The following is a 22,571-nucleotide window of genomic DNA, read 5'->3' on the forward strand; positions in this document are numbered from 1 at the left end:
CTTTCCCTTGCAGCATGCGCAGGCGTTTGCACAACGCCCATGTATCAGGCGCTGGCAGGACGCTTACTAACAGTGAAGAGGCAAGAAATAGACACGCAGGGAGAGAAGAGGTGAGCCCAGGGGGAGCCGAGTCCTGTGCTCCCAGCCCCTGAAAAGAGAACAGGCACCCTGCGTCCGCGAGCACACTCCGCCCTGGGAGTCTCAGCCGACCGGCACTGCAGAGTGTAAGAGTCCCTCTTCCTGACTCCTAGTCACCTCCTGGGTGCGCGTCCCAGAGGCTCATTCAGGAAGAGTGCGTGGGACTCCTCTCTGACCGCCTAATGACCAGCGCTGAGACCGCCTCACCTCCTTCAGAGAAGCTCCGAGGCTGCCCCTACCTTGCAGCTGGATGTCAGGGGCTGGCTAGATAGGATGCTAGTCCTGCGGTGTTTGGAAACCCTCCAGGTGAAGGGAATCAGCCTCGGCAACTGAAGGGTGATGCCCCCGACGGCATGGGCTGTCGTCCCGGGGGGCTGGCACGGAGGCCTCCCCAAGGCTGCAGCCCCCGGAAGGAAAACACCGGCAGATCTCGGAGTTTCAGCGAGCACTGTCGCTGCCGGGAAGGCGCCTGCATCAAGGCTGAAGAGCTTTGCCCAGACCGAAGGCCAGCGAGCTCCCCCTGAAAGTGCTGGGTGGACTGAGCTGCGACAGGCGGCTGCAGTCAGAGGGCGCGAGCCGTGCTTATAAATGGCGGCGGGAGTTCCACAGCATGGACAAGAAGTGTCTCTTGTTACCTGGGAAGAGGTGCATCTCACTGCAAATTAGTTTTGAGGGAGAGAGCACCCAGGCACAGGGATGCGGGTGTGTGCACATTTGTACGTTGGGGGTGGGGCAAAAGCAGGTTTACAGTTGTATGTGACTCCAAGTTTATCCTTGTATTATTATATTTATTAATTAATTATTGTTTTATTTTCCACACGAACCACTGTAAACCTTCTTTGGCCCCGCCTGGTGTTTGAGGCACGTGCCCCAAACGCTGAGCCCAAGGTTCTGCAGTTTGGAACTTTAGGGCAAGGGACTGGCATCACCTGGAACCTCTTTTTCTCACAAGTGGCAGTGCAGGCAAATAGAGCAGAAATGTCCTCAAGCTTCTCGGGACCTCCAAGGGCACCAAATGCACCCTCTCTCCAGTTACCCAGACGGGGAGACAGCCTGGAGACCTCGTGTGGCTTGTCCCCAATCGCTGGGCCGGAACATAACAGATCAGCAGCTCTAAAAAAAGGTGACCTGGCTTCCGTGAACACCTCTGTCCCCAAATGGCCAAACAAGGCCACGGGCTTCATGGCTGTTGAAGTGCCCCACAAGTGACCCTCTGGGACAAGAGTGCTCCTCGGTGGGAGGGCAACCCAGGAACGTCGCGTGAACTCCGATTCCCTGCCTAAGACAGCCAGCTACACAGTTGCAGCCAATAGCCTCTGTGCCAAAGCCAGAAACCCGCGGGGCAGTTTTCTCTGCACACATGCCTTTCCGTGGGACGGAGGTTTGAGACCCAGCTCTAGGGATCTGAAAGCTTCTTTGGTGAAAATGCCATAAATCCACGTTATTATTTCATTATTTCACAGCATGAAACACAGAGATGAGAATGTGCTTCGACAGGGAGCTTACAACAATGTAGGTCATATATTTCCGGAACCTTCATCACCAAGGAAGAGGAAGTTGGTCGGCTTCAGCGAGTTCTTAAAATACTCACAGGGGGCCCATGCTAGCGGCCCTGACTCTGCTGCCGCCTCTCGCCCTGCACTGCATCTACACGACTCCGCATTCCCACGGCCTAACCCATCCGGGAGCTGTGTCGGATTGCCTTACCAACCTCTGAGCATTCAATATATGTACACTTGTTAATTATATCCTCTAATACTTCTGCACCCGTTACGGCCTTAAAATGTTTTACCGTCATTTTTATTAATTAGTAAAGCTGTAATGGACAGAAATTGCACCATAAAATCATCACACATATGCTGCATTTTCAATTTGACTGCTGTTATCTTTAAATATTTCCCCCTGAGTGGCAAGTCGTTAATTCATAAACCAGAGCATCTCGCAGAAGGTAAAGCAGGAAATTGGAAGTTGGCACAGAGCAAGGGGGCCCCCTGGCCTGAGGCCTGCTCGCCCTCCCTGACCTCCCAGGTAGGGCAGGTGCCCCGCTGGCCTCGAGGGCCCTGCCCCGCAGGCCCCGCAGACGCGGCCAAAGGTCCCGGCCAAGCCGCCCCCAGAAAACACAACTGACGAAACAGAAAACTGGGCTCCCGCTGCTCGGCATGGAGAGGCCCCAGACTGGCTTCATTTTGACAATGTTCCCTAATTGCTGCTCATGCGCACTCACTCCCTTGCTCACTTACAGAGCTGGCCCGTACACATCGCATCGACGATCTGATGGAGCAGCAGAAAGGGCAGCGCGCTGGGCACCTTGGAGAGGCAGACACTCCGGGGTGGGTGGCAGCCTGTCCCTCCCGGCCTGGTGTGGAATGACGCAGGCCTCAGCTGGCAGGATGTGGGGGCTACTGTTTTCTACGCGTTAGGTCAGGTCTGGAAGTGTTACTGTGGACGCGGCTGTGGGGGAAGTCTCTCCCCAGGCACGAGAGCATCCCTGGGGAAACGCATGCAGCGCCGACTCTGCCCCGAGGTCGCCGCCACCTGGGAGCGCAGCCCAGGAGACAGCCCCTCCAGGGCAGCTCCTCGGAGTGAGCAGAGGAGGAGAAGGGACTCCCTGTCCACCTTGGCAGGGCCCTTACGTGAGCACCTGGTGGGGCGCGCGCCCCTCCTCCACCCAGGGATGGGAGCCTCACTCACCTGCCCTGTAACTCCAGCCAGGGATATGAATGGACAGCTGCTTGGCGTGAACGCCGCTGTGACCACACGGTGCAGAGGCCTCCTTCCCTTTCCTGACAGTGATCTGCTGAGCTCCCCCGGGGGCGAGTTCTGCGTTTTTCAATGGAGGGGAGCCGCTCCAAGGACACGTGCGGGTCCCCAAATGCAGCCGCCCCAGAGAGGGCTGCACAGCCGGGGTCCAGCGCGGGCCCAGGAGGCCAGGGCCTCCCTCGGGGAGCGGAGGCTTCAGGGTGCTGATTGGCCCTCCGTTGGCTGTGCCGCCTGCCCCATCTGGTGTCAGTCTGTGGGAACTGCAGTTGAGGTGGAGGGACAGGACCGATCTGTGCACCTTGGGGCCGGCCAGTGGTGTTTGCTCAATGGGGACAGAGAGGGGCCTGTCCAGGTAGTAGATGGCGTTCGGACACTGCTGGGACACCCTGAGGTGGACGCAGGAGCTGAACAGCAGCGGGCTCTTTCTGGGCTGCGGGGGGCCTGGAGGAAGCCTGTTCCCTCGGTGATCCACGTTGGGGGCCCAGTACTGGTGTCCGTCACACAGCTGCACGTGGGCCTCGGGGAACTTCAGCCTCATCACAGAGCTGTTTCTGGGGGGTTCCGTGCAGGCAAAAGGTCCGTGGTGCCGACTTGGATGGGCTCCGCCAGCCAGAGCAGAGGGGTCCCTGAGCAGAGGGTCCTGGGCCCTGCACTTGGTGCACAGCGCATCCCCCACAGCCCCCCACACCAGGGTGCTGGCTGGGGGACCCACACGCCTGGCCGTAATGGTGATGGACGCGAACCCCTTTTGGGGGCTGCTGTCCGGCTTCTCCTCTTTGGGGGGCAGCTCGGTCTCGCATCCTCGTGCCCCGGCCGGCGTCTGAATTCCTAACTGGCCAGGAAGGAAGGCAAAGGCCCTCTCAGGGGTGACTCCGCTGCGACTGGTCAGGGTCTGCTTCCCGGGCCACACGGGGGGCTGCGCGTCCACGCGCAGCACGGGCACGGTGGCCCCATCTTCCTTGGACTTGCTCTCATCCATCAGCTGTGAAATGGCCACGGATGAAATCATTTTCGTGTCGGGTGATGCCAGGGTCTCCTGCAAATGGAGAAAGAGCTCAATTATTTTAGCAGTCCACTCTAATGCAGGCAGGGGACCCTCAGGGGCCCACGGGACACTGTGCCCAACACTCTCGTCCAAGACCTTCACCCCACCGCCAGCACCCGCTCCGAGCAGCCCTTCTGAAGGGCGGCGAGCCCAGGTCTGCGCGTGAGCAGACAGTGCGCTCCAGAAGCGGCCTCCGACCAGGGACTGCTTTCTGCTGCTGGTGTCCCTTCGCAGTTTACTTACTAGTGTTGGTGTGATGGGGTCGTCAAACCTTTCTAATCTCCCCCCCACCAGGCCCAGGAGCCCCCGGCACAGGCTCGGAGGAGGGCGGGGGCTTGGGACCCGGGCTTGCGGGGAGGTGAGTTGCCTTTCCCCTGAGAGCAGATGTGAGTATGGGGAGCCCCCAGCCTCCATCCCCTGCTCCCTTTGCAGGCGCAGACCGGAGTCCAGTCCCTCCCCAGGATTGCCGTCACCGGGGTCAACTCCCAGAGAAAAACAGCGGCCATCCAATGCTCCAGCTTGACAGCTGCCCAGACTGGCATGATGGCCCTGAGAACCGCGGATCAGAATGGGGTGCAGGGGGTTGGACCCAGACAGGCGTGGTTTGGCTGCCTCTCAGTTGCTGTCCATGTAGCGATCGGGTGTCTTATGCTTCCCAACAGGCAGACCATAGGCTCTAGCAGTCACTCGCCAGTGTGACCACAACAGTGAGCTGTGCTTGTTAATACAGCATGAACCAGGTAGGCACAGGACGAAAAATCTCTTCCGTCCCCGCTGTCTCCACTGTGGGCACGAGTGACGCCCTGCAGGAAGCCACACGGAGACTGACAGACCCCAGCACTTGTGAACACGTGTGGGGTCCCAAGCCCCTCTCGGGACGTCCATTGTTCCAGCACTTACAAGAAGGCCTTGCATGGAACTGCACAGGGTCCAAAATAACACTGGCGGCCACTCAGCCTCCCTCCACCCACAGTCCTCCCTTTGGGAGCCTGAGGGCATCCTGGGTGCTCCGCATCGAGGGGTAGCTCCCCACCTCCGCAGTGCCCGGGAATCTCGCGGCAGCTCCCAAGGGCAAGCTCCCCAGCTCCGGAGACCTGTGGGCGGGGCCCAGGCAGCTGCATGTTAACCGACATCCTGAGACTCCGAGGCAGGCGCCCCAGGAGGCACACTTTGAGAATGGCGAACCGAGTCACGGGGCTGCTGGTCTTTTCGAGGAGGGGGAACGGTCTGCATGGGGTGACAGCAAGCTGTCCTCTTTCCTAAGGCACGGTAAGAGAGCACAATATTCATTTCCTCCTGTAACACTCCTCTGCAGCTGGACTTTGACGGGAGGACCCCGGCGTGCGGCATCAGCACCCGAGGCCCGTGGGTCCTGCACGGTTAGACGTGGGAAGGTGGCCAGCTCGACTTTCTCGGCTTTTCTCTTTCCCTCCTTTCCCATGGCCACCTCCATCACGGCCCACGTGGTCATATTTTAAAGACAGGTGGGAAGGTGCAAACTCAAAAGATGACAAAAGATAAGTAAAGAAGTAGACAGGAAAGTCATCTTAAAACGTCATGTAAAAAAACATCCAAATACCATTGGCAACTTTTTCCAGGTGGCTCTGCTTGACTTTGGCGGCTCCCAGCCCAGGTGGTGCTTGAATCCCCCGGGAGCCTGTGAGGGCAGCTCCATCTCTGAACGACGAAGTCAGAGACCCAGTGGGATCCCAGCGGGTGGGCAGGTGAGGCTGAGAAACCCTCCCCCGGCTTCTGAGGCTCCCCCCACCAGTCTGCGTGAAGCAGCCCTCTCCGTGGCTGGCGCTGCAGACAAGGGACCAGCAGCTCACGTGGCGCCTGCGTCCCAGGCCCTTTGACTCCGAAGGCAGTCCCCGCCCCGCCCCGCCCCCCCCGCCCCCCCCCACCGCACGTGAGTTAATTCAGTTCCGATAATCCATCATCGTTGTTCCTGTGCACCCTGCAGAGCGCATCTTCCCAGCCAGCAGGGAGGCCTCTCTGACCCTGCCTTTGAAGAGGACAACAAATGCGCGTCTCAGCAACTGCAGCCTGTTTTTATTTTCTAGAGCCATGTTTCCAAAAGTCGGGGCCAGTGACCCCTGCATACTCGATGCCTGAAGACCTGGTATTAAAATATAGGGTCTGGCCCCATCCCTGCCAGAGCAGGGGCCAGTCGGGGCGAGCGAAAGCGAGGCCCAGAGTGAGGGCTAACCCGCTGCGGGGGGTGCTTCTGCGCGGGCAGGGCGGGAAGGCTGCCGGGCTGGTGCTCGGGCCTCCCGAGGTCTGTCCTGAGCCTAGGGCTCCCAGACGGGCCACAGGACCCCGGAGGAGCCTGGGCCTCCACCACCGCAGAGCAAGGACAAGACACAGTCGCTCCTGTGGGGACTCCAGCAATGTCTCATAGCCTGGACGCCATCACCAAGGGGGTCCCCAGCCTCCAGGCTCAGGGTTCCAAGCGAGCCTTGCCTCGGTGTGAACAAAGGGCACCGGAGACAAGGGGTGTGCTTCTAGGAATGAGTAAACGTCCCCTCCCCCTGGAAGAGGGACAGAAATGACCGTACCTCTGGTGATGGCACCCTGGCTCCGCGCCTGGAAGGGGTCGGAGCCGTGGCCAGGAGCCCGGGGCTGCGTTTGCAGCAGGGACACTGGGGAGCCAGCTGGGGTGTGGGTGTCCCCGAATCCGCCCCGCCTGGGCCTGGCCAGGGCGACTGTGCCTGCAGTCCCATCAGAGGCAAGCAGACGGGGAGAGCAAGGATGGCGGGTGGGAGGCGGAGCTTGTCTCCGAGGCTGCGGGGCTCCCGAGCACGTCAGGGCGACGCGGTTCCTGGGGGTGGTGCTGACGGAAGCCCGGTTCCGGAGAGGAAGCTCCTTGCCTTTTCTACCCGGCAGAGAGGTTGTGGGGCTCAGAAACGGGGGTGGCGAGAGTGGGCCTCCCCCGGTGGGAGCGCGTGAGGCAGCCCCGGGCAGGGCCGGCCCCGCGAGTCAGCCGGGGCCGGTGGGTCGCTGATCAGGTCGAGCCCCCGCAGGACTGTGGGAGGGCTCACGTCCACGTCACACCGTGTTTCAGTGGGACTCACAAGGAATGCATTTGGCTTCGTTTAAATTGTTCGCATGGAAATAAGCCATTACACACCCAACATAGTGACATTTTGGTGCTGTGAATATACAATGAATGTAACCTTTTTAGACCTGCACTCCATTATTCATAGTGCAGAGTCAGGGTCGAACCATTTCTTTATTCGCTCATCAGACAAATACTTCTTGAGCACCTACAACGCGCCAGGCTCTGTGTTGAGAAACTTCCTGGCCTCATAGAGTTAGCGGACTGGGGACAACGTCAAGCAGGTAATCAAATGACCAGGAAAGGGATTATGAGGGTAAATTATCCTATGATTTTTCCAGTGTTTAGACGCAGCTTTGACAAAAACCCCAACCAATGAACTGAGAGAGACTAGAAAGGAAACATGACACTGATATACATCACATCCTTGTTTGGGAAGTTCTGTTTATCAAAGTCTATTTGCTCACTGAGACCTATCAAATAATTAAAGATGAGGTCCAACGCCTCAAAAATCAGTATCAGTCTGCTCAGGCAGCCATAACAAGGGACCAGAGCCCGGGGCTTAAGCCAGAGACGCGGATTTCTCCCAGCTTAGGAGGCTGGACGTCCAAGACCAAGGTGTCAGCAGGATCCGCTCCTGGTCAGTCTTCTTCTCTTGGCTGGGGGAGGGCCATCTTCTCCTTGTGTCCTCACAAGCTCTTCCTATGTACGTGTCTGTGTCCTAATCTCTTCTCAGCAGGACACCGTCATATTGGATCAGGGCCCATCGTGACGACCTCGTTTAACATTAATTACCCCTTTGAAGGCTCCATCTCCAAATACGGTCACATTCTGAAGTCCCAGAGGCTAGGATTTTAACATATAAATTTGGGGGGACACGGGTAACAGACTACAACACATTTCTTCATGTCCAGTTCTTCTTCTGGGGCTGGGAAACCAAGATCATGTGGTGGAACGGCTGTCTGATGTTCCTAAGTCACCTACCACATTTAAAACCGGGCAAAGTTTCCTTAAAAAGCAGTCACACCCTTTATATCAAATATCTAAGCAACGTCAACGTGTCACTGCATCTGTCCTTTATACTGGGCTAACTGAACGTGGCTTTGAAAAAAAGAGGCCTTTTATCTAAAATAAAATGAACTGGCGTAAGAGTTCCTAAGGAAGAAGGTGATCTTGCATTTCCAGGGGAATGCCCGAGGCCCGAGAGTGGCCCATGCGTAGCTGGGTCTGGTGTCCTGATTTACTGGTAAATGCCCCCGTGCCTGACAGCACCACACACTCACGCGGCTACCTTTCCTTTCTCCTAAATGCTGCTTGAAGCTACTGGTTCCTTTTAAATGCTTCCAACGTGGTTTTGTAGACAGGCCCCGGCAACCCCGGTGCTTTTGTAGCACCGGCAACCCTGGCAGCGGCTCCTCGCATCGTTTTATGCACTCTGCTAACTGTTTCTAACTTTACGTCTGTGCCTTAGGGCCTGTTACCGAGAAGGGCGCCTTTCCATCCGTCAAGGTCGATGGCCAGAGAAAGTGGGTCCTGCACCACCACAGTGGGGGCGCCTCCATTTCTGCAGTGATGTTTCCTCACAGGAGGAGCATCTAATCTGATCTGTGGCTTTGAAATCCAGATGTGTTTCCAGGAGACAAATCCTTCCTTTTCCAGAGCTGCTCTGCAACCTGCAGCTCCTTGTGCCAGGCGGGTTCTTTGACCCCATCTCCCCAGAGACACACCACGGCCCCCTCCCGTTTGCTGCCAGGGTGCCCACTCTGGGCACACCCCAGGGCCACCCTGCATCTCCATGGCATTTCTTCCTGATTTTAAGGGCATTTTCAAGTGCATGCGTTCGCTTTCGTTGGTGGCAATGGGAAGGGAGCATGTTAAAGCAAATGTGAAAATTGGAGCTTTTCTCCTCCATGCGAACCTGGCCTGCCTGTGCGTTTACTAGAAGGCGCAGGGTCTGACACAGAGTGATATACAGCCGGGAAAAGCTGGCAAGAATTGAGAGGCTTCTGAAAGGGGACTGGGCACGTGTACCACAGCCTGCAGAAATGCATTATCACCTTCTGCAGAAACAACCAAAAAAAAAAAAAATTACAAAGAGTTTAAATGACAGAGGAATGTGCCTGCAGCTATAAAAGCTGTGGATGTCGCAGTCATGTGTAAGACAATGCACCACGGAACTAATGGAGATAAATAGATACAAATGTTTTCTTATTTATCTATTTCTGCTTTTCCGTAAGTGTCTCACGCAGTTGCCATTACTTTTGTTAAAAGGAAAATTTAAACATTCTATTTTGAAGGAAGGAAACTCGGTTCTACAGTTCATTCCATTGGGATCGGCGCCTGGCTTAGGAAGCGCTGCCGGCCGTGTCCGCAGCTTTCATGGCTTTTGCAGAGAGACGGGGATCTCATGCTGCTGGCTCAGGAGGAGAGGCAGGTGTACGGCAGATGCAACGGGGGTGGGGGGCACTCTGTCATTTGATGGACACACCCAGAGACAGGCTTCAGCAGCTCAAAGTGAGGAGGGAAATTTCAAAGTCACACTGCCGATATGATCAAATGAGAGGACCCAGGTCGTTCCAAAGCAGGTGTGCAGGTGTGAGTGAGGGTGTCACCGAGATCCAGTCACATGGCCCCCAAATCGGCTTCAATAGTGACCACATTGGTTCATTTCAGCATCGACAGGAACAGGCTGAAATATGCTGGCTCAATGTGAAACACAGGGAGGAGAGACCTTCAGCTGGCGTCTTTCTTAAGAAGAATGGCCATCGATCTGGGCGCGGTCCTTCTAGGGCAGGTCCTGCGTGACCCACCATCTTCATTTCCATCCCCAGGGTCAAATTAATGATGCCACGCATCTTTACAGCTTCAGACAGTGAGCTCGGTGCTTCCCTGTGGAAAGGGCTTTAAATACTGAGGTCTAAATCTCAGGCCTCAGAATAACATCCCGTCCCCACCATGCGGGACCTCAGGCAGGAGCCTCGGGGGAAACGGCAGCTTTTATTAAACGCAGAGCTAAATCCAAGGATGATACCTACGGCAAGCATTTTGGGGAGAAAAATTATGTTTTACCGGCGCCTTTGCTGCTTTAATCTGTTAAGAGAGCACGAGTCACGTAATTCTACACTCAAAGCCCCAAGAGTTGATGGCAGAATGTCCATTTGTGAAAGACAGCAGGTGTCTTGTACCTCAATGTCTCCGACGCCTCGTTCTGGCAGGAAAGTCCGTGGTGTAAGTCCTGTTGACCAAAATGGGCCTCGTCTACACCAGCCCTTTGGAGCAAGGAAGGGCAGAGCTCCGGAGACAGCCAGCCTGCGGCCGAGGGGTGGGGGCGAGGCGGTGGCTGCAGGGGCTTGAGCTTCAGCTTCCTCATCTGCACAATCACGGCAGCGACCACCGCTCACCCGCCGAGGGCTGCAGGAAGGACGACGTGAGTCCGCCGGACAGAGCCGGGCAGGTGAGTGCTAAGCACTGTGTGCAGGGTTCTCTGTTCTCTAGAACCAGAAACGCTAACAAGGCAGCTTGTTGAAAGAAGGGGACCCAAAACTTACCAACTGCAACGGTTAAACAATTGTAAATGTGTGAGGGAATTCACAAAACTAGTCAAGTTGGGGCTTAGAGTCATAAACTTAGGTTTTAGTGAAACTGAGGAATGACTTAATGCCGCCCATGAGGGGCCCAGAAATGCAACATTCACTCCCCGAAAAACATCAGGCGGTGAACGCCCAGGGTGGTGAGGAACAGCGACCCTGTTTCAAGTCTGTCTCTGTCACTAACCACTGGGACAATGTAAGTCATTCAGGCCTCCCTTTCCCGTGGGCTGCAGGCAAGAGAACACCTGTCTCCTCGGGTGGTCATGGGGAATGATGAGATGACAAACGTCAAGAATTTAGCACAACGCCTGGCACGTGGTGAGGACACATCCCCTGCCCCCTCCCACCTGACCACACAGCTGTCACCATGATACAGGCCGCCAGCATCGGTGACCGCAGCAGCTGGCGCCCCCAAGCAAGGCAGACCAGGTGCGCACGGGGCGGGGCGGGGCAGGGGTTGCGGGCAGGTTAGGAAGAACAAGACCTATGGGGGGCTTGGCACTTTCCAGCAGCTGGGATGGGTCTGTTTCACGGGGGTGGGCGGGGGGCGGCTTGCGTCTCCAACACAGGAAACAGCAGAGACCAGGCTGGAGCGCACCGGCCCTGGCGCGCAGGAGCGACTTGGAGCGGGGGCAGCAGGCAGCCCGGCCGGCGGCTCTCCCGCTCCACAGGGAGGCTGGGCTGCCCCTGAGCGCCCGCGGCCGCCCCTCCTGCCCCCAGCCTCCCAACGCCTGCCACCGCAGCTCTGCCTCGGAATCCCCACCCCGCCTGCCCGGCCGTGGGAAGCCCAAGGGGCTCTGAGCACCTCTTCCTGGGCTCACGCCCCTCTGCCTCAGGAGACTGTCCTGCTTGAGGGGGGACAGCAGAGGATAGGCAGACCCTGAGCCCCCGCAGGGCACAGGCAGGACAGCGCTGTGTGGCAGGGTTCGGCAGCCACACTTTCCAGCGGGGCGGCTTTGCACGGGTGCGTGGCCTCCCTGGCTTCAGCTCCCCTCTGAGACATTAGCACCCAGAGTCCCCGTTCACGCGGGAGGGCAGCTTCCCACGGCTCCCAGCACGGCCCTGTGGGGGCTGTGCCTTTGCTCGTATCAGCCCCCAGCTGGGGCGACTCGCAGGGGTTCGAAAGCCAGGCAGCACTTGGAGCATAAACCTAAGGCCATGTAGTCCCTGAGACCACAGACTTGCCGAGCCTCGTCCCTGTGCCTTACCACCAGGCCGCCTTAACTGGCTTGTGGTTCTTTCCCAAAGGGCACGTCCCTCCCACAAGCCCCTATGCCTGGTTCAGGCTCTCAAAGGGGGACCCTGGCCCAGCACCGCGGCTTTCCGGGGCCCCACCCAGCCCTCCTGGACTCCGGCCACGGCGCACGCCCGGAGCACGCAAGGTCTCCGACAACTGGCTCCTCTCCAGACAAGGCCCCGGAAGGAATGGTCCTGCCTTCGGTTCAAAACCGCCCCGTGGCCTTTCGCACACCACACGCAGGGCACCTACGTGTGGCTTTGCACCAAGAGCTTCAATGACATGAACCCCTTGAATGCCAGCGTTTGCACTTTTACTGCGGAACAAATGACAGTCGGCCCATTCCCTGCCCAGGCATTGCTGGCTACGAACCGGCTGTGCTGGGTGGTGCCCAGTGCTCTGGTCTCTGTGCGCCGGGGGGTGGGGGGCCCGTGCCCTTACCCGCGTCAGACAGGCTTCTCTCCTGAACTGCTTAGAAGGACTGACATGGCCTGAGCCACTCTTCCGGACCCACCCCCTCCCCAGCCCCTTCCAGGAGGCCACCAGCATCGTGAGCAACGAGCTCAAGGCACTGGGAGGCCCTAAGCCAGGCTGTTCTGGAAATCAGGTGTCCCCCCAGAAGGAAGGGGCCCCCGAGCAGGAATTTAAACAGCATGCAGGGTATGGGGGGCATCGGCTGAAAGGCAAAGGCAGGTGAGATGCTCGCCCCTCCCACGGCGCTGGAGGAAGTCACGGCTTTGTTACCTTTGATGTCCCCAAGCCCCAGAGACCTGACAGCCAAGGGACCCAGGAAAGGTTTGCGAAGGGGACACCGGAAACAGCCCTGCAGGCGGGGTGGTTTAGACAGGAGTGGAAGCAGGGAGGGGGCCGGCCAAGGGCAGAGGTGGAGGTGGCGTCAGGTGAAGCAGGGGAACCCAGCCTGCGTGGAGACCGGTGGGAGCGCACCCTGCAGAGCACGGGTCCGGGTGCAGAGTCGCACACGACGCCCGCGGGCGCCCGCGCGGCCCAGCCAGCTCTGCAAAGACAGCCGACAGGCAGCATCACGCGCCGCCTAATGAAGCCATCCGTCTCAGTCAGGAGCAGGTGACGGATGGCAGCCCTCCACGCTCAGGGCTTGCTCGCTTGCTTTCCTGTCTTCATCACTCACAGGGGGTGGAGGAGGGGCGCTCTCCGCCCACTTCCTGGCCGCCTGCCTCCAGCCTCCAGCCTCCGTGCGGCAGGCCTTCCCCCAGTCTTCAGCACACCTTGAACACACCCCTCAAAGCGGAGGTTTCTCAGAGAGGACCGCATCGCAGCTGTAAGGGAGACGGAGCGCCTCTGGGAGATGCGACTGTCAGCCTCTGGAGAGCCTTTCCTCCACTGGCTCCGGAACAATGTGGTCTTTCTCCCGTCTGCCTCACCCTGGGCAGCTGTGTCTGGCTTTCTTTTGTGGGTTCTCTTCTTGACCCCTGGCTCACCCTCTGGGTCCTCTTCCCAAATCTCAGCCCCGCTGTGGCCCCTGCTCCCATCACAAACCAACGCCAGGGAGAACCCGACTCCCGCCTGCCAACAGCAGCACCTACTCCAGCTTCTTCCATGTCCCCAAACTTGTGATTTTCCAAACAATGCCCTGCTAGCCGCCACCCCCTCCTCCTCTTCCTCCCCCCGGCCCCACCTGTGTCATTATGTGGGCGAGTGACCCTCATCCCCACAATTGAATTCCAGGCGACCTCCCGCACCCCTCCCTTCGCCTCACCGCCAACGTCCAGCTGAGAGCCACGGCCTGCTCCGCCCCAAGTCCAGCCTCGCCTGCACTGTCTGGTCTCAGCAAGGCCACAGCCACACTGCTGACCTTGTCAGCCCTGTCTCCAGTCAGGCGCCCCATCCCCTCGACATCGCTTGTTTGTGACCTTGCGGGGGGTCACGTGCTCCTTGGAAAACCCTAAGGGATACAAGCCCCCTCCCCCGCCGAACAGGGCCTGGGAAACAAACATCTGAGTGCACGTGCAGGGCCCCGGGCTCACCGGGACCGGACGGGGAATCTGTCCGACCAGGCCGCTTGGATGTCCCAGGTATGGCCCGCTGCAGCGTCCCGTGTCCTCGACTTCCCAGATTTCCCAGGGCGCTAACTCCTCCCCCTCCGGTATAGTTACAGGTCAGCTCCTCTCGGAGGGGCGCTGGCTCTGCCCCTCCCCCCGCCCCTCCCCCCACTGCGCCCAGGCCTCCGTTCCTTTCCCCGGGCGGCCACAGCATCGCCCCACAAACCGGGGCGGGGCAGGGGTTGCTCAGAATGACAGGAGTTTGTCCTCCCCCAGTTCCGGAGGCAGGACCCTGAATCGGAGTGTGCGCAGGGCCACGCCCTCCCTGAAGGACCCCTCCTTGCTGCCTCCTCGTCGGTCCTGGCCGCCCTTCGCGGTCCTTGGCTTATGTACGGCGGCATAACGGCCACCTCTGCCTTCCTCATCCCACGGCCATCTTCCCCGTGTCCTTCCCCATGTCCCCACATCTCACTCTCTTGGCAAGAGCACCGGGCACTGGATTTAACCTGAACTGGTTAAACTGGTAGGACCGCATCTGGGCTACACCCGTAAAGACTATTTCCAGATAAGGTCACATGCACAGGCTTGGCGGTCGGACTTGAAGGCATCTTTTAGGGGAATGCAACATGACCCACGACAGTGACCCTGATGGACTGCCATGACTGTCATCCTTCTGGCGCTGTTCTATGACCGCCGGGCACGAGTCGGCCTCCCCGCCGCCCTGGGCCTCAGTCTTCAGCAGGCACCCCCCCCCGCCCCCCGCCCCAGCACCTCCCTCTCCCTGTGCCCCGCGCCGTGCCCCGCCTCCTGGACACCCTCGCCGGCTGCTGACGGCATGAGCGTACTCGTTCGCATTGTGATAAAAGTTAATCCGTGGCGGGGGAAATAGAACATACCTTCCTCAGACAGTTTGATCGTATCCCACTGGCGTTTCAGAAATATTTTAGTCAGTTTCAAAGGCCTTTTAACGACAAGGACATGTCCGGCCAAATGAGAGAAAAATCCGCCAGTGTACACGTGTAACCACCCTCGGAACGCGGAGGCCCCCCGCCTTCCGCCCGGAGCTGGAGAGCCTCAAAGCATTCTTCCCCTGCAGTGACGTCACCAGCACATTGATGTGGAACCAGGGCATGGGGCGGGTGCCCACCTTGGTGCCCTTACTCATCAGCAGGGACAGAAACCTTCATTTCGACTTTTATAGCAGAGGCACCACTGAGGAGTAAAAAAAGTCTGCAAGGCCATTACTTCAAAGTTTGCTGCAGAGCACAGTTACGTGTGACAAAGAACCATTCCACCTGCTGTCTCCGCTCAGATACGCGGGTCTCCCTTTCCTCCCCAACCTCTCAGTCCTTTTTTGTCTTTCGCCTGGGTTTGAGGGTGCTGGTTCTCTTGCCAAGAAGCATTTTTACTGTGTAAATGTTTTCTGAGCATGGAAATTCAGCCAGATAACACCAGAACGTTGATTTGGTTAACCTACTTGCGATGTACAGTACCGACGCGCGCAAGCCAGCTCATCGAGAACACGGGGTACTCTGACGACAGCCTGCTTCCCTGCAAGGCATTACAAGACCAACTGGTTCTCATACAATTTAACAAAACGCCTTGGACAGTAAATTACAATGAACATTGTTGATCATTTATACCCAAACACGTTGGAGGGCACTTTTAATGAACACCACAGATAAAAACCAGTGAAACTGTGATTTTTTTTTTTTTTTTTTGAAAAGTGGCAAGTAATGAACTGGAGAAGCCATTGAACCGTAAAGCCTGAGCCACAGATGGCGCTGGCACAGATGAATCATGGCGTAAGGGGAGCCTGCAGAAGCCGCGGTCAAGGGGGTGCGTGACCGAATGCAGGGCTTCTTGCCTTGCGGGTGCAACGCGCCGGTTCCTGAGGGGGGCGCTGCATCCCCTGGGGCAGGCCATGAAACAGAGGTCACTGTGTCTGTGCACAGCACTTCTGCAAGCAGTTGCATAAACGCTGGACCAACACACATGCCACCGGCTAACCCCAAGGCGCCCTGAGTCCGGTCGCCATTGCTGTCACATCACACCGCGGATATTTACTGCGCGCGCGTTGCCAGACGGACGATGGGTGTGAGCGGCACCTCCTTTAACACCCAAAGTGGCCTTACAGGGAGGGCACTATGGCTACCCCGCTTTCTGGTGAGGAAGCCGAGCCTCCTTTCGGCAGCCTGCCCAGGGCCGCCCGTCCAGGAAGCCTGAGCCGAGAGCTTGCAATGTTAATGGCCCCTGAACATGCAGGAAAGGGAGGGAGCAGGCAGAGTCTGCAGAATCTGACGACATCCATGGAGCTTCTGAGAGTGGGCGGAGCGGCCTGGGTTTTGGCATCGGGGCCAGGCTGGCGCCTGGTGCCACCACATGCCTGTGCTCCGACTGTGAACGGGCCTCTGTCCGTGCCTCAGTCAGAGCAGCACCGTAACGGGCATCATGGGCTGGGACTGAGAAACGAGGTGAACAGAGGTTGCTGAGGGTGAGGCACAGGGCCTGTCTCACAATGGGCCTTGAAAGTAGGCAATGTACCATTAGCCCCCGCTTTACGTATGATTCCCATCTCTCTCGGAACACATGATGCATCATAGAGATGTTCTAAAAGCCTGTCCACGGCTTTGGTAGCCACTTGGGCCCTCGCCGATTTCTGAAAGGCCTGGAAGCTGAGTGTCCGGCTGTGGCCCCCAGGTCTGCCTGTCCCGGGGTTGGAGCAGAGGCCTCCCCTGGGGGACAGGTAAGACCCCTGCATGCCAGGTCTGTGCAGCCAAGTATAACCTTGCACGTTTGTAAACGGTGACGCCTGGCCCATGTGCGCGGTGCGAACGTGGTCACATGCAGCTCGGCTCAGCTACTGCAGACCGAGCATCTGCCGTCTTTGCTGCCCTGAGCCAGGTGCCGGGGCGAGGAAGACGAGGGGAGCACAGGCGTCCTCGCGGGGGATGAGACGCAATGTGGATTTGATGGTCTCCTCTTGTGGCTGCTACCTTTCTCTTAACTGTGGTAAAATACACATCAGAAAATGGACCATCGTAACCATTTCTAAGTGTCCGGTGCAGGCGCATTAAGTGCATTCACACAGTTACATAGCTGCCGCCACCGTCCCTGCCACCTTTCCCATCTTGTAAAATGGCAACTCTGCACCCGTTAAATAATATCTCCCCTCCCCCTTCTCCCCCCAGCAACTGCCACTCTGCTCCCTGTCTCTCTGGGCTGGAACTCTCTAGGGGCCTCACAGAAGCGCCATCGCAGCCTGTGTTCTTCAGGGGCTGGCTTCCTTCACTGAGCATAATGTCCCTGTGTGTCATCTCTGCCGTAGCCTGTCTCAGGATCTCCTCCCTCTTTAGAGCGGCATAATATTCTACTGTGTGTAGACCGCGCACCGTCCACCCCGTCCCCGACAACAGAGACCTGGGCCGTCTGCACGCGTTGGCTGCCGGGAGCCACGCTGCCGAGACCACGGCTCCACTGAGGCCTCTGAGTCCTTGCTCTTGACTCTTGGCCTTTCACCGTGAGGTCCCATCTTGGTCTTCTCTCGTATTTTCTTAGCACGCACAAGGGTCCTTTTTGTGAAAGGTAGATGAGGTAAAGAGACACACATGGGTAATTTTTGTAAACTTTTAAAAGTCATCTTTAAAAAGTTACCTGCATGCATGGGGGGCAGGCAGAGAGAGGGTCTTGGTTTCTGTCCTTGACAGAAGTCCGCAGTTACACACAGGATGTCTCTGTCACGTAACGCCAACGGCTCCGCGGTGAGCTTCAATGAGCCAGGGAGGAAACGTGCCTCCCTGCTCAGAGAAACGCTCCCCGAGCTGGGAGCAGCCCAGGCCGGGGACACCAAGGCCTTGGTGGCAGGAACAAGACGCCTCTGGGCTCTCAGCGACGCCCAGCCTCGCCGAGCGGAGAGCCTGGGCCTGGGCCGCAAGCGAGCAGTGAGAGTGGGGGACAGAGAATGGCTTCTCTTTTCTTCCGGCCCGAAAAAGGATGCAGCACAATGTGGCAGAAGAGACCAGATGGGCAGCAAGGACACTGGGCCCCGTTCCCGCCCGCCCGCTTGGCTGGGAGCCTGAGCAGGTCCGCCCGCCTCCTGGGCTCAGCCCCGGCGGCCGTGACTCAGAGTGCCGGGCGGCACGGCCTGCAGCTCTGCCTTCGGGCTGGCCCGGCAACAGGGACGGCGAGGCGCGGGGGCATGTGAGGGAGTCTGCGTGTGAGGCGGCGACCTCCGCACCTGGCTTGCATCTTTCCTAAAGTGGGACATGGCTGTGTCCGCAGCGTTACGCACTCTTACATCAGCTCATGGATCCAGAATCTTGATACCCTTGAATTGAAAGTCACACAGTGGTTTGATTTCAGACGTGACCTTTGCCGGTAGGTTGCAGAAAATCGGGTCCCTGCTGTCAGCAGCAGTGACCAGAAAGAGAGCATCATTGTCCCCTCTAGATAGGACCCAGGCTGCCATGTGACCCTGCTCATCAGACTCACGATGTGGGCGGCTTCCTGCAGGACGAGAGGATGAACTGTTTGCTTTTCCTTGGGGGCTAGGTGACCAGCAGCATGCGGGGAAGGAACACGGGGCGTCCGCAGGGACTCCAGCGGAGAAGCCCGGAGCCCCGTCCGGCTGCTGCGGAGCCACACGCTCCAGTGAGACCAAGAGAAGCTGTCAGCTCTGGGCTCATTAGGCAAACAAGCCGCACAAATGTTTTCGTAAGATGTCAGCACAAATTTCCTCTCTTCAAGAGGAGGAAGATGACTCGCGAGCCGCTGTCGCCGGACCAGATCTGAGAGCCTAGCACTGAAGGGGGAGCCCAGCTTGGGGACACTCAGGCTGCCCCGGCCCTGCTTCCTTCTTAGAGAACGAAGTGGCCTCTCCCGAAGGCTGGCACAGGTTGCTCTTCCCTCCTGCTGTGTTTCTTGTTTGGAGCTGTTTTGCTGTTTTTGTTGCTTAATGGAGCACGGACACGAGCACTCCAAGGTCCCTGCCTGGCCCTCCCGCCCGAACAGACCCCAAACTGAGGCCGACTCAGGGAAACTGTCCCCTGTAATGTGCAGGTGCACGGGAGTGGAAGACCGCCTTAATAATGTTCACTCGTCCACGCCTGCCGCGGAACAAAACCAGGACAGATGGGCTCAGAGGGGCGGAGCTTGCCCGAGAGGCTCCCAGCGAGGCGTGGGGGTCAGGCTGGCCCAGTCACGTCCTGAAGGCCCCACCCCCCAGATCTCCGGTGTTCAGTCGCGGGAGCTTTCCCCACACCCTCTCTAGCTGGGCTGCGCTGCTCTCTCTCTGCAGTTGTTCTTTTTTAAGGAGCAGCTTCATTGAGATATAAGTCCTCCACCATAAAGTTCACCTTTTCAGGTGTATAATTCAACGGTCTCTGTAGGTTCGCCGCGCTGGGCGGCCTTCGCCGCTGTCTAAGCCCAGCCCATGTCATCGCGCCCAGAAGACGCCCCACACCTGTGACTCTCCGGCACCCCCTCGCCCCTGTCCCTGGAAACCACTAGTAGGTGTTTTCTGGATTTGCCTCTTCTGGACATTTTCACATAAATGCAGTCAGGCAATGTGTGGGCCTCTCCGTGAGCATCACATCTCAGGGCTCGCCCGCGTTGCAGCACACGTCCGAGGCCCGTTGCTTTCCGTAGCTGGTAACATTCACTTAGGTGCGTATTCGTATCGCGTGGAGAGACCACAGATGGCGCATCCCTTCATCGGGCGGTGGGCACCGGGTTGCTTCCCGTGCTCGGCCATGATGCACACGACGCGCAGTGCCACTATGAACATCGGCGCACACGGTTTATGTGGACACGGGCTCTCCTTCCCATGGGCGCTGGCCTCGGAGTGAGGCTACTGGGCCATGTGGCAGCTCTGCTTTGTGAGGACTTTCTGGACTGTTTTCCACCGTTGCGGCCCCGTTTTGCGTTCCCACCCACAGTGGGGGTGGGGTCCCCACCTCTGCCTGTTCCTGCCGAGCTATTTCACTACGCCCTCCAGAGCGGAGCAAACATATCTCAGTGTGGCTTTTGATGTGCGTTTCCCCAAAGGCTTACAATGCTATGCTTCTTTTCGTGTGCTTATTGGCCGTTTGCGTAGCTTCTTTGGAGAAATTTCAGATCTTTTGCTCATTTTAAAATTGGGTTATTTGCCTGTTTATAGAAGCTCTCGAAAAAAATCTGCTTAATAATGCCTCCCCTGCCCAACCTCAATGAATTAGAGGAACAACAACGATTCTCAGACTCCGGGAGGACAGCATCTTGGGTGCGTGTCCCTCCTTTCAGGGACAGCGGCATTCCTGCAGCAGAGGCCGAGGGGATGTTCTTTGGTGTCCACTCATGGACTGGAATCTAGCTGGACCGCTCATACGGTCTGTGACTTTGACGACTCACTGAACTTCTCTATGCCTGTTTCCCCATCTGCAAAAAAGGATCGTGCTATTTCATGGGGTTGTTGTGAAAGTTAAGAGAGAAGAGATACTGAAAATCTTTAGCATGTGGCCTGGCATATAGGAAATACCCAATAACATCTTTTTTTTAAAAAAAAAAAATTTAACCAGCACACATTTTTATAGCACCAGCCATGGGCCAAGCACAAGCTAGACACCAAAGTCACAGCAGCGAGCAAAATAAATGGAAAATCCCTGACCTCGAGAGTAGGGAGCTGCACGCAGCTTGCTGTTCTAGCAAAAGGGAATGGTGCCAGTTATTATAATTCAACAGTTTTACTCTTGATTGCAAAGAAGTACAGCATGTCCGGAATAAGAAACTAGAATGACAAGATAAAAGAAGTTTCGCTAATGAACTTGACCTTTAGAGAGGGAGAAGCGCGAGCCTCCGTAATTGCAGCTTCCCAGCATGGCATCCGCACAGACGCAACGGGGGAGGTGCCTGAGGACCACCAGGTCTCGGGGACATAGCAGAGGGAGTGAGCAGCCAGGTTTAGTGCCTCCAGGCATCCGGCAAGGAGAGGGATAAGAGCCCTGGATCTGAGAGGGAGCGGGAAGCCTGAGAGCAGGTAAGTGAAGCAAACAGCAAGATAAGGAAGCCTGAGAAGGTGCCTGGCAGGAAAGAGCAGAAGGGCTGGCCTCCGCTGCTTGAAACACAGGGCCAGCCGGACGGGGAGCAGCCGAACATGGGCCTGAGTGACGACCAACACTGCTGACCTCAAGGACCGTGCCGCCGCCGAGGAGCAAAACCCACATGGACAGAGGAGGCCGCCGATCGCGAGAAATGCTGGTCTGCTCAGAAGCCAGCAGTTCTGCTCTGGAAACACCAAACTGACCTTCTCCAAGCAGGTTCTGAGCGGGGACGGGGGCGCAGGAGGCAGGGCCGTCGATAAAATCATTAAGTTAAAAATACATACCAAGAGCCACATACCAATTGGGAAAGGGAGAGGCGTTACTTTCACAGAGTTTACAAACATGAAAAGGATAAATAAGGAAATATTGTAAGTCTCACAGGAATAAATGCGACGATGTAGAAAAAATGTCCAAAGAGCTTTTAAAAATACAAAATCGACATAAGAGGAAAGAGAAAATCTAGTGTCTGATTGTCGTTCAAGGAAGGAACTCATTATCAAAACCTTCTTATCCAGAAAACTCCAGGCCCAGGCGATCCACGGGAAACAGAGACATGCAAGTCTGGAACAGAATAAAACCATCTTTCTGGAAGAAGACCAAGCCTTCCAGGCAGCCTGCAGGCATATCTGGGAGAGATGAATTCTATCAAAAATGTAAGGAAGAAATAGCACCAAGATGACAAAACTCCTGAAAGACAGGTGGCGGCCAGCACAAGGCTCGCAGTGAAACCAGACGTGACGCGACAAGGAACAAAGGGAGAAAGAAAGAAAAAACAATCTCTGATCCATGACCCTCAGGAGCATAGGCCAACACTTCTCAGCCTGGGAGGATCTGGGCCTGCCGGGGACGTGTGGCAACATCCCGAGACACTGGGCTGTCACACCTTGGTGTGGCGGAGGGGGCCGCCCCGGCAGCTGCCAGTGGAGGTCCGGGACGCTGCTAACATCTGCGACGCCCAGGACAGCCCGGCTGCCGGCAGCGCGAGGCTGAGCGGCCTGACAGTCACAAGCGTCCTTACCAAGGGGCAGGCTATGGAATGCAGCATATTGCTCAGTGGGGTGCGGGGGTGGGGGCGGCACGCACCGTGTCACACAATTCACAAAAATTTACTTGGGATAAATCACAGACCTAAACCTGAACTCAAAACTATACAGCTTTTAGAAGAAAACCCAGCAGCTTATCTTTGTGAATTAGGTGTAGGCAAAGCTTCCTTAAGCAGCAACCAGAAAGTAATAACGATACCATAAAAAAAAAAAAAAGATCAATTAGATTTCATCCCTGTTAAAAACTTCTACTCATGAACATAAATTGCTTAGAAAAACGAAAGGGCAAGCCACAGCCTGGCATACAATATTTGCAAATATATTTAAGGTATGTAAGGAATGCGACAACTACATTATAAAAAGACAAACAAACTCCATGCCAAGTGGAATTACCAAATATTCAACTACCCTCTTTAGGGTGGGAACCCTAATTGCCCGGTTGCCAGTGAAGCACAGGCAGCTCGCCCCTCGTCCAGGACAGCAGACTCCGCGGTTGCGAGCAGGCCCTGGGGCTGGGGCGGACCTCCCCACTCTGAGAAGAGCCTACAGGCTACCTGGGCTCTAAGTCTGGTTCCCCTCCTTCCCGTCCACCCAGCTATGCTTTTT

General features: G+C 57.1%; 1 protein-coding gene across 1 annotated transcript in view; it reads right to left on the reverse strand.

Moving 5' to 3' along the window:
* The window catches only part of CUNH10orf90 (chromosome unknown C10orf90 homolog), a 149,489-nt gene that overhangs the window by 36,750 nt on the left and 90,168 nt on the right, over positions 1-22,571 (reverse strand). Inside the window, exon 2 of the mRNA XM_054581789.1 lies at positions 2,830-3,934. Coding sequence (XP_054437764.1) covers positions 2,830-3,934 — 1,105 coding nt within the window. The remainder of the gene's footprint in view (positions 1-2,829; positions 3,935-22,571) is intronic.

Source organism: Pteronotus mesoamericanus, unplaced genomic scaffold (genome assembly GCF_021234165.1).
Source record: "Pteronotus mesoamericanus isolate MK-2021 breed Mesoamerican mustached bat unplaced genomic scaffold, CSHL_Meso_final contig_657, whole genome shotgun sequence".
Lineage (NCBI taxonomy): Eukaryota > Metazoa > Chordata > Mammalia > Chiroptera > Mormoopidae > Pteronotus > Pteronotus mesoamericanus.